Genomic DNA, 12,538 nt, shown 5'->3' on the forward strand with positions numbered 1-12,538 from the left:
TCCTCTTGTATATAAATGAAAAAAACCAAAGCCTGTGTGAAATAATAGAAGCAGAAATGCTATGATTTACTAATACCCAGATAAAAATGGCACTGCTGTTAGAATACCATTATTGAGTAATGGTAGAAAGTGGAAAATTAAGTCAAATGTTAGAAAAAAATGAATATAATGCCATATCTACAGAAAAAGGCATGCCTAGCTTTAGGTTGAAGCTGAATTTACCACATAGAAGAAAAATCACCATAAGAGTTTTACTTTGTTAATATTAATAAACTACCCATAAAACCTTATTTTAACAATTTCATTATTCAAGTCATTTTACCCAAATTAGTGTACTTAATTTCAAGTTGAGGTATACATTTTATAAAAAGTAATAACTTAGAATAATTTAAGCACGTTGCCCAAGATAAGTTCAAGTCTAAAGCCTTGTTTATAAACTGAATTCCTATTGTCACCCTGATACCACCTCCAGATCTATAGCTATGAAGTGGTGAGGGGATGTAATTAGTGATCTCTCTGTAGGGTAAAAACTCAGGGTTTTTCTTTCATAGCTTCAGGTTTTGTGATCAGACCTTAATAGTATGTGAAAGCTGGTTGTTTTTACAGTAAAATCCAAAGGGCATTAAGAAGTGGTCTCAGTAAGTAGTCTATCAGTTTGGAGCAGAGCTGGCCTATTTTTCCTTAAGGATTGGCCTCTGCATGGCATGGGTGCTCTTACCATGGAAACAGGTATAGATCTCAAAGGAAGGCAGTGCCTAGATTGCCACACATCTTCAACTACAAGGAACTGACTAGAGCCTCAGTTTCTCAGTCTAAACTTCCATGTGTTCTAGAAAACACCCCATATACATTAAAAATATGTAAAATCTCCAATAAGTTTCAGCATGAAATTTCACTAGGAATGGGGCCATGTCTGTTCAGATGCTGGGGAGCAAAATGCCTAGTTAATTCATCTGTGTGTAGGATTGGATTCTTTTTCTTTATTGAGAAATTTTTTATTCATTTTACATGCTAATCACACATCCCCCTCTCCCCTCCTCCCACCCCTCCAGACTCCCCCCCCCCACCGAACTCACCCCCATTCCCTCCTATAAGAAGGTGAGGCCTCTCATGGGGAGTCAGCAGAGCCTGGTACATTCAATAGAGGCAGGTCCAAGCCCCTGCCCTTTCCTCAGGGCTCTGCGAGATGTCCCACCGTAGGTAGTGGCCTCCAAAAAGCCAGCTTTTGCACCAGAGATGGATACTGATCTTACTGCCAGGGGCTCCCTTAAGCAAATCAAGCTACACAACTGCCTCGATTAAGCAGAGGGCCTAGTCCAGTCCCATAGAGGCTCTGCAGACATTGGTCTAAATTTCATGAGTTCCCACTAGTTTGGTTTGGTTCTCTCTGTAGGTTTCCCCATCATGATCTTGATACCCCTTGCTCATAGAATCTCTCTTTTCTATCTTCAACTGGATTTCTGGAGCTTGACCTGGTATTTGGCTGTGGATCTCTGCATCTGCTTCCATCAGTTACTGGAGAAAGGCTCTACGATGGCAGCTAGGGTATTCACCAATCTGACTACTGAAACTGGTTGCTAGAGAAGTTCCCAGGAATTCACAAGGATGACCCCAGTTTAAACTACTAGCAATACTGGAAAGGACTGGATTCTTAGGAAATGTGACCTGTGATGTTTCCAGGGACCAGGGCCTCATTTGATGTTTTTCTGCCATTCTCTCAGAAATCTTCATACATTTTAAGTAGGATCTTTGAATTTTTGTTCGGTAGTAGGAAATGCAAATTATACATCAAGTCCTATGTATGTTTCCAGAACCCACTTTAGGCATCTCACAACCACCTGTTACTCCAGTTTCCAGGAATATGGTATCCTCTGGCTACCATAGGTGTGCACATAAACGCCTGCCGGCACACATATATACATAAAATTTTGAAAATCTTTCAAAACATGAAAATGAAAACAATATAATCTTCATTTTCAAATTATTTCTATTCTAGTATTAAAGATTAGTTGTGTTTTAGTCATTTCAAGATTATTAATAGCCACATTAAACTGGTTGGTATAAAACCTAGAACTATAAGAATCAGCCTGTTTCTTTTGTCATATCCCAGTACACATATCTACTAATGCAAGTTCTTAGATTTTTCTTAGCCAATTATCATCTCTACATTTTCACTGGATATTAGAAGTAAGACATAATGTTTAATGTGATTTCATCTAGGCTATAAATTGGAATTTACAATATGGACACCATAAGAAATATTAAGTTAATAAACTATTGCTTGCTAAGTCAACTCTCTAGAGGAATGGTAAGAGATGAATTTTGTGGAAATGATAATTATATATAATAGAAACACAAGTTTTATTAAAAGGAGAAAACATTATTTTTAATGATAGAAATTATTTCTTATTATATTTCATTTTAAGTGTTAACAAGCAACTTGACAAATCAATACTATGCCAAGACATGGTCTAATTTCTTTCACTAGTAATGTTCATATTATGGTAAAACTAAAAATTAAGGAAATGCCCAATTAGTTTGTTCATATGTGTTCTAGATATTTACTAAATCATCACTTTTCTTGCTGGCATTTTACTGAGCTTTTTTTTAGCTTGAAAACATGTGTGTGATTTTTCTGATCTTCCATTATTATCCATCTTCTCAATAGTTGCAATAAAATAATAAGACTAAAAGAGGTGCATGCTATTTGCCTAGGTGATATAACAGATTTTTAGTGTCTTTATGAATTTTTCTATCAGATGGGAACATACAAATACTTGTGCTCCATTACCAAATAAAATTTATGTGTATTATTAGCTAGTACTTTATATTCAGTTCTTTTAAAGGAACAAGCTTCACTTAAAACACCAGCTGAAACATATTTTATCTTTTACATACTTGAGTAAATGTGTAATTTTAACTACACTTCCATGTTTATGTGTGTGCAAACACAATCCAAGAGGAAAGTGAAATAAACTAGCGTTACTGTCTTGTTTGTTTTCATGAATAATAATGAAACAAGAGCTATGCTTCAGGAGAATTTGAGTGTGGCATTTTGTATAGCTGTATTGATTATCAGCCTAGTCCATCCTCATATATAAAATGAAGTGCTCTGGAAGATGACAGAAAGATTGGGTAAGGCATTCAAGGCATCAGATTTGTGCAGACGGATCTGTCAATAGTTCAGTTCCTTGGCCCTTTGCTTTTCTGACTCCCTTTATTTGATCAGTCTTGAGTGGTCTTGCATATTGACTAGTAGAGCTGAAATTGATATAAGCAAGGTTATTCTTTAGAAAGCTGAAGTTTCTGTCCTTGTTTGTCAACAGTGGAAAAACTAGAAATGATGCCTTGCCAGAATAAAGTATATCAAGGAGGTAAATTAAGAAAGAACACTTAGCTACAGCAGACATCATTACCACAATGCCAGGAAATGACTATGGTAAAGCAGTTTCCAAAGCTGGTTTTTCCTGTGGTTCAGTGTAAAGCCAATTTTTACCGCAAAACAGATTGGCAATGACTGGGTGTCATTACTATTTGAAAGCTATCCCATGACCTAGATGAAAAAAGTCGCAGGCCAGATTTCTTAGTGGACAGATGTCCACTTCACCAATGGCTAACTCCCAAAAATGGGATAGCAACTGAATACATAATATAATGAGTTTCAAGGTAATGTCTGAGCAGCCAGTCTCTAAATACCAATATCATATCATCTGTGTATTACTGCACAAGAGTACTCCAGAGAAGTTGTAAAGTACATTTTTACCTTTGACCCATGAATTTTAACATGCAATATTAGCATATTTGTGGACTAATGATAGTTTGTTCTTTTCTGTACCTCATAGGAAGATAATTATCAGGCATAACATATAACATAATGGAAAGACTCTTATCGTTTTATAAAACATTACTAAGCTTTATTAAAACAAACATATATGACTTTTTAAAACTTGGAATCATGTGGAATCCAAGTTAAGAAATGGAAAAAGACTTCAAAGTGTACAAATATCTCTGGTGGTTTTAGATGGGATATTCAGTGATATTGAAAGATCAGAGTGGGAGTAACTCATTTAACAATTTTCAAAGCTATGAAAATGAGACTTATTTATGAGGAGGTTAAGAATTTTTCTACAAGTCATATAATACCTTGTAACATCTAAAGTAAAATTTTAAAATTAGACCAGATAGCGTTTCTACCATGGATACACCAGTAACCAGCTTGATGCTCATTCACATTTCCAGTGCTTAGACAATTTTGGTCTCAGTGAATATTTTCATCTGAATAAGTCAAAAATGTAGTGGTATTGTGTTCACCAAAATATTGTGTACCTTAATAAACTTACCTGGGGTCAGAGAACAGACAAGCCACTAGTTAGTCAGTGATAGCACACGCCTTTAATCCTAGCATTCCAGAGATAGAAATCCCTCTGGATCTCTGTGAGTTCAAGGCCACATTGGAAATAGCCAAGCATGGTGACACACACCTTTAATCCCAGAAAGCCAGCCTTTAATCCCAGGGTGTGGTGGTAGAAAGTAGAAAGATATATAAGGCAAGAGGACCAGAAACTAGAAGCATTTGGCTGGTTAAGCATTTGGCTGGTTAAGCATTTGGCTGGTTAAGCATTTGGCTGGTTAATCATGTGGCTGGTTAAGCATTCAGGCTTTTGAGCAGTAATTCAGCTGAGACCTATTCCGGATGAGGACTCAGAGCCCTCCAGTCTGAGGAGACAAGACCAGCTGAGGATCCAGCGAGGTGAGATAGCTGTGGCTTGTTCTGTCGCTCTGATCTACCAGCATGGACCCCAATAACTCGCCTCAGGTTTGATTTTATTAATAAGAACCTTTAAGATTCATGCTACACAAAAGTATCTTTTGAAACTAATGATCAATTTGAATCTGAAATTAGAGAACTTTAATTCACATTTTTAGTATTTTTGCTCAGACCTTTGCAAAGGATTTAAAGTTTGCTGCAAGCCTTATGCCTCTAATAGTTGTTTTTGTTTGTTTCAGTATTTATTTATTTTTGAGTGGCACGTGTGTGGAGTGCCCATCAGAGGCCAGAAGAGATCTTCAGATTCTTGGGAACTGTACTTACAGATGGTTATTAGTCACCATGTGGATGCTGAGAACTGAATTCGGGTGCTCTGGAACAGCAACAAGTGCTTTTAGCCACTGACCCATCTCTCAGTCCCTTGTTTCAGTTCTTAATAGTTACCCTGTACACTGGGAAGTATAGAATACATCATGAATATCACAGTTTCTGTAGGTGACAAGACCCTGAGCTTTATTTCCCAGCTTGCTACCTACTTCCTATGTTTTCATTATGACTTATTCTTCCTATGGTTTAGTATTGTCATATGTAGAAAATAGAATAATAATCCAAATTATTTACTGAGCAACCATTCAATATTTCTAAATACTATTTTGCACATAGCAAGCATTCAAAAACTTCATTCTTATATAAGCCATTTTCTAAAAAATAAAATAGCAAGTAAAAGACAAGTTGCTATATTTTGACAATTTCCACTTTCTATTTCTTTACCAGATGATGACTTTTTTCATGAACTCCCAGAAACCTTTCCATCTGATCCACCTGAGCCATTGCCACACTTCCTCATTGAGCCTGAAGAAGCTTACATAGTGAAGAACAAGCCTGTGAACCTGTATTGTAAAGCAAGCCCTGCCACCCAGATCTACTTCAAGTGCAACAGCGAATGGGTTCATCAGAAGGACCACGTAGTAGATGAGAGAGTAGATGAAACGTCTGGTGAGTCTGGGATTGTGATTCAGGGTTCACTTACTCGACTGTGCTGTAGTCATAATACTACTTCAGGTAGCAAAGCTGAAAACACAGTTATTATCCTTTGGCAAAAAAGCTTTTAATTAGTCATAAGAATTAATGATCTTATTCTACACAATGCAAAGCAAGCCATGAAGAATAAATGCATTATTGCTGTTGGACTACAAGCCTTTTCAATAAGATACATAATATGGAACCAATAGAGTGAATTAATGTTAAATGTCCTAGCAAATAATGTCTTTGAATTTCACTTGTATGGTAGTCAAAAGATAAATATCCTGAAAACCAGGAGTAGTGTGTAAAGGGAACACATTGTGCTTGTTGATATCACTGCCCAGTGTTGATCCATGTACATATCTTATATTATTTCATATAACATTTAATTTATTCTTTGAAAATTAGCTATCAATGAAACTTTCATAATGTAAATATTTTATTTCACTCTTACTAATGAAAATAGTTATGTATTCCCTTACACTTCTCTTAAATTAGAAAGATAGATACCTTTCTTCTGTGGCTTAAGTGTTTTTCATCTCCAGTAGGGAGAATAGCACTTTAAACATTCTGATATAAATCTGTGATCTTATGATCTTAAGGTATGTATTGTAGATGTTAAGACTTCATTAACAAATATTTCCAAGATAAAAGGAAATAAAATGACAGAAATGGAAGACATTTTACATCTTATCTTTCACAGATATCTCTCTATACAAAAAAGATTCTGTTTTTCAAACTGCAAATAATTCACGTTTGTGCCTAAGTGTTGGCTAATCTGAAACAAGTACAGACCAGCACATGACAGGTCACTCCCCTCAACATCCCCAGCGACAATATCATCTGAAGAGATGGAAATTAATGATGTAGACAAGGCTACTGAGCAGACTGAGAAGAGGCCACTCTAAGGAACATGTGGAACATACATTTACAGAGTATAAGTGGAATTAGGAAAGCAAGCAGCAGCTCTATATATTTGTTGGTCACTTATTAATTAGTATGCTCACTGACTGTAAGCTGCTGACTCCAGAAACTACTGATATCCAATCACGGGCAAGCTTACATCAGGAAAATGCCTCACCTCTTCATCTAATTACTGAGAAAATAACTCTACCAGATGTTGAAAAAAATCTCAAGTGAATATTTTATTGATTTCAACTAATTTATTTGTAAAGATTTCAAATACAAAGGTTTTTAATGATGAATGCAAGGTATCACAAATGCAAAAATGAGAATCACCATGTATTTAGGCATGTTTGTAGTAAAGAGGAAGATTATGAATAAAAATAAAACTTCAGATATTCAGCACTCCTGATAAATTCTCACTATGCTAGTAACACGCACATGCACACACACAAACACACACACACACACACACACACACACACACACACACAGAGAGAGAGAGAGAGAGAGAGAGAGAGAGAGAGAGAGAGAGAGAGAGAGGGAGAGAGAGAGAGAGACTTCTATAAATATTGGCTTTCTAAGTTCTACACACAAAACTAATTTTATGTGTATCAATAATCAAAATTACCTTTTAAGTAACTAAAAACTAAAAAAAGATTACACATTTTCATTCAAATTCAGGATATATGCATGAGGATTAAGGAATGATTTGTTAGTTCCAGTACCTGAGATCAGAGAGAGAATCAAATGCAATATAATTTTGTTGGCTTTTATGTCCAACTGAAACTTTGTTAAAAAAAATAACTTCATGTTGCCATGCTAGACACATATAAGAGGAAGGTATCTGCAGTCCCTAGTAATGAGTGAATCACTCCAACCTATTAATGAGTGTTTTAGATAACATAAGTCACTAAGTTGCATAAAAGTTATAAAGAAAACGGAAATTTTCATTTACAACATATGGCATAATTTTGTATACATGAAAAATAGGCAGTTTCAAAGAAAAATACAAATTAAGAGAATTCAGAAAATTAGCTGGTTAAAATAGTATAACTTATTAATTTTTCTATGTATAGATAAAAAATTCAAATTTAAATGTAATAAGGCATGTCACTTAGAATATCAATGTAAAAATTATATAGTTATAAAGTTAAGAAATTTGAATGTTTTTTTTGTTTTTTTGTTTGTTTGTTTGTTTTTATGATACTGGAGATAGACCCAAGACCTCATGCATGCTGAGCATGGGCTCCACCACTCAGATACACATTCAGCTTTACAAAGAAAATTTTCAAATTCTACTCAGTTATTTAAGCAAAATATGTGTGAACAGAACACACACATGTATATATTGTTCTTAAATAAAAGGAGAAATATTTTTGAGGTAGCTACCATTCATAAGTGATTCTGAAGATTACCACAGTTGTATATAGAATAACTTCTAAGAAGAGCTGGGTGAAATCTGAAATAGAAGTACAACAAAGAATCTTCATAAACATAAAATAAAAGACATGGGATAATAAAAGGGGCTTGACCATCACAGAAGACAAAACACAGATTAAGAGTTCTAATTTGGTTAGATAAAATACTGAAGTACCTAAAGACTATCAGATTGTGATAATAACTCTTTTAACTAGTTAAAATTAGTTGATGATACAGGCATTGGAATAACAGGTTGGAAGTTGGAAGGCAAAGAAAAAGATACACAAACATGTATTCTATTTCATTATTTAGAGTAAGTTTTTAGATTTTAGAGGTTGACATTACTACCCCCACCAACATCGTCATCACCATCATCACCATCGCTATCATCATTTTGGCCATCTCTTGGTTGGTTGCTGGGTTTCACTAAAGCGACAGCCAAGCCTTTAAATTAAAACACAAAATCAAAAAGCCTTAAAGGAAACCATTAAGAAATTGAATTAAAAAATTCGACAAACAGAGCCAGGGAGAATATTTTTAAAAACTTATGGCAACATTGATGAATATGAGTCAAAGAGATAACTTAGTTACTATGTAAATATCTTTTAAATTATATTTCAGAAAATGCACCAGCACCCAAAAGAAAACCAACCGGTGTTTGATGATGAAATTATAGGAAAATATGCTAATTATAAGCAAGCATCTAAGGAGATGTTATCTAGTTCAAAACATGGATTAAAGACCTTTTTAACTAGGGCACAAATTGAAATGCCAGTTTGAAAATAGCACCAATATGGAAATACATATATACCCTTCCTGTAAGTAAATGAGTCTAGGGACTTCCTACAAGCAAAATTCTGTATATCACCAAGATTTACCATTTGCAAGTTGCACACTATGCCCTCTTGATTATGTTCATTCTTAGAATGAATTACTAAATTATTTTTTTAACAAAGTGAAATTTTTCCACTTGTGAAGCTGTGCAAATTTCTCTCAGATAAAAGAGGAGGGTTTATATGAGCGAGAATTGTTGAAACCAAGGTTGGATAAAGCACAGGGACAAATAGCCAAACGAATGGAAACACATGAACTATGAACCTAAGGCTGAGGGGCCCCCAATTGGATCAGGCCCTCTGAATAGATGAGACAGTTGATTGGCTTGATCTGTTTGGGAGGCATCTAGGCAGTGGTACCAGGTCCTGGGCTCGCTGCATGAGATAGCTGTTTGAAACCTGGGACTTATACAGGGACGCTTGGCTCAATCTGGGAGGAGGGGACTGGACCTGCCTGGACTGAGTCTATCAGGTCGATCTCAGTCCTCTGGGGTGGCCTTGATCTGGAGGAGGTGGGAAAGGAGGGTGGGCTGGGGGGAAGGAGAGGGGGGCAGGAAGGGGGAGAACAAGGAAATCTGTGGCTGTTATGTAGAACTGAATAGTATTGTAAAATAAAATAAATTAAAAAAAATTCTCTCAGATAAAATTGAGCACAAAATCCAAAACTCTGAACACAGCATTCCCATTGTGTATTACCACTGTGTAAAGAGGATACACGTTTTTATATATAAAGTATAATATTCTCTATAAATGCACACCAAGTAGTTGACAGATATGAATCTAGGGTGATGAGGTGAGACTTTTATTGTTTGAATTTTTTCAGTCCTGTGAATATATTATTTTCATCATAAATAATGAAACCCTCTAACGAGCCCACACCACTGTATTGCATTTCTTTCCAGCTGTCGTAAATCATCAATCTGGACAAACTGTAGAAATATCTTGGTCTCTTGTATTAGACTTCTTTGCCATCCTCCAAGACCAAAAGCTCTGAGAATGAAATGGGAATTGAATTCTTTATGGGTTTTCTTTGTTTGCTTGTGTGTTTCCCTAAAACTAGATTCATCTGCAGCCCTGTACTTTAACAACCTGATCTTATTATTTTGAGGGGACCATGGTGTTTTTTTACAGCAAGAACTATTAGAATATATTGTCTTGAAATACATTAAAAAACAAAGAAATGTTCTTAGTATCTTAAAAAAAATACTTTTTCTTAAATGGCACAACAGACTAAAGTCATTGCAAATACATTGATTTTTATAGATATTTCTTCCTTAGAATAACATATGCAAACATATTTAGTGCCAATCATATTTCCTGGTAACTGAGAATAATTAATTGCATTCAACAAAGTCTCTAGCAAAATTACTTTCATTTTGAAAAATTAATAAACATTTCTAAGAACAGAACTCTTAAAATTCTTTCACTTACTCCTAAAGACCATTGCTACATTTTCTGTTTGCCTTTTCATCATTTGAACCAATTTACATTTCTTTCATACACCTAAGAAACTGAAGAAAAGTCAGACTATGTTACATAGTTTACGTTATTCAATATTCAGAAATTCTTGATCCGATGATATAGTAATATGTTCCTAGATACCCTTCAAAATCACACTGAAATGCTTACTTATTTTTATTTTGTGTATATGAGTGTTTTGCCTGCATGTATATATGGACACCATCTGCATGTATTGCCTGTGTGGACTAGGAGAAGGAATCTGATCCTCTAGAACTGGAGTTACAATTAGCTGTGACCTGCTGTGTGGGTGCCAAGAATCAAACCCAGGTCCTCTGCAAAAGCATCCAGAGCCATTTCTGCACCCCCCAAATCACATGGAAATGTTGGTCTGATCAAAATTTTGTGGTTATATTTTAAAGAAAGACTCAGGCTCAGCTGATTGCTTTCTATTTACTTGAAGTCTTTTCAAATCTTGTTTCCATGGCACCTAAAACCCACCATGTGAAAGCAAATATTTTTCTTCCATGAAGAAGCAAGGAAGTTAAGAAAGCCACTGTTGTTTTGAAATTTTAATAATCTCTGAGATTTTTCTCCTTTCATCTTTAATTATTCTCAAATTAGCTCAAAATGTCTGTAAGACCAACGTAATAACAATAAAAGGTGCTCTGAGCCTTACACTGAGCATTTTGTATGTCTTGTGCTCATTAGGCATCCCATATATCTTACTTGTGGTTTCTGGGGCGTTTATTTTATGAATGAGGAAACTGAGGCTCAGCGGGAGAAAGAAGCTAATTTCCCCCACATTTCACAATGAGGAGGAAACAGAAGCAGGATGTCACCTCAGGACTCCTTTGGCTCTTGGCTGAATGGAGCAGCAATTCCAGCATGCATAGAACTTGGAGGTTCCCTTCGACTAATGATGCTTTGGGGCTAGTCCCCATCACCACCCAAAAAGGCAGTTATTGGGTGCTCTTCATGTTCCATACACCTTCCTTTCATTACATCACAGTCCTTTGTGATACTTCAATATGATAGTTTTAACTTGTGGTTGGGATTTGATTTGATTTGATTCTCAAAGGTGTCTCTCTGGACAATTAGCAAACATGAAGCTTTAAAAGGAAAAACAAAGCTAATACAGAGCATCCAGTGAAGTAGTTTGCTTCTATTCCAAATCTCACCAAGGGCCAACTGCAGACACACTGGGTCCACTCAAGTCCTGAACAGTTCTTTCTCTTCTTGTGTTCTTATTTCTGATACGTTTCATCTTTTCATCCAGTACCAAAAACAGTAATTTTAGCTTTTTCCTTACTTTATCAGACAACAAAACCATCAAATACTTCGTTTTTCCCCATTAGCCTTCTGGTTCTTGTTTTTGTATTTATTTATTTTTTAGATGGAGTCTTTTTATTTAGTCCATGCTAGCTTAGAACTTAGTATACTGCCCTGGGTGACTTGAACTCATGATTTTTCTTCTTCTGCCTCCCAGGTGCCAGAGTTCTGAACTCCCTTCTACTGATGTGAAATCTTTGATCTTTTTTTTCTTCTTCTTTTTAATTTAAAATAATTTTTTATTCATTTTACATACCAACCACAGATCTCCCTCTGAGCCCTCCTCCCACTCCCCCCACTGCCATCTATCTCCACTACAGCCCACCCTCCATTCCCTCCTACAAAATGGTAAGTCCTCCCATAGGGGGAGTCAGCAAAGCCTAGAACATTCAGCTGAAGCAGGTCCAAACTCCTCCCCCCTGCATCAAGAGTGAGCAAGGTGTCCAACCGTAGGTTGGCCAGCTCATGTGCCAGGGATTGAACCTGATCACACTGCTCTGCCCTCAAACAGACCCAGCTACACAATTGTCTCCCATATGCAGAGGGTCTAGTCTGGTCCCATGAAGGTTCCATAGCTATAGGTCTAAAGTTCATGAGTTCCTATGAGCTTGGTTCAGTTGTCTCTTAGATTTCCCCATTATGATCTTGACAGCTGCCCCCGCTTATAAGAGTGGAAAGTTATTTCTCAGATCTGAAAACTAAGAAGACCAAGATCAAGTTGTGGAAAGACTGGATATTGTTGAGTACCAGGCTTCTCACAAATGGTACCTAACCCAGTTGTCACTTATAAGGACAGTAA

The 12,538-nt window shown here is 36.1% G+C and overlaps 1 protein-coding gene across 4 annotated transcripts in view; it reads left to right on the forward strand.

Annotated features, from left to right (window-relative positions):
* The window catches only part of Unc5c (unc-5 netrin receptor C), a 359,603-nt gene that overhangs the window by 205,045 nt on the left and 142,020 nt on the right, over positions 1-12,538 (forward strand). For all 4 annotated transcript variants that reach the window (XM_006986136.4, XM_006986137.4, XM_076575063.1 and 1 more), the window contains exon 2: positions 5,543-5,764. In XM_006986136.4, the coding sequence (XP_006986198.1) occupies positions 5,543-5,764 (222 nt within the window). The remainder of the gene's footprint in view (positions 1-5,542; positions 5,765-12,538) is intronic.

This window comes from Peromyscus maniculatus, chromosome 6 (assembly GCF_049852395.1).
Source record: "Peromyscus maniculatus bairdii isolate BWxNUB_F1_BW_parent chromosome 6, HU_Pman_BW_mat_3.1, whole genome shotgun sequence".
Taxonomy (NCBI): Eukaryota; Metazoa; Chordata; class Mammalia; order Rodentia; family Cricetidae; genus Peromyscus; species Peromyscus maniculatus.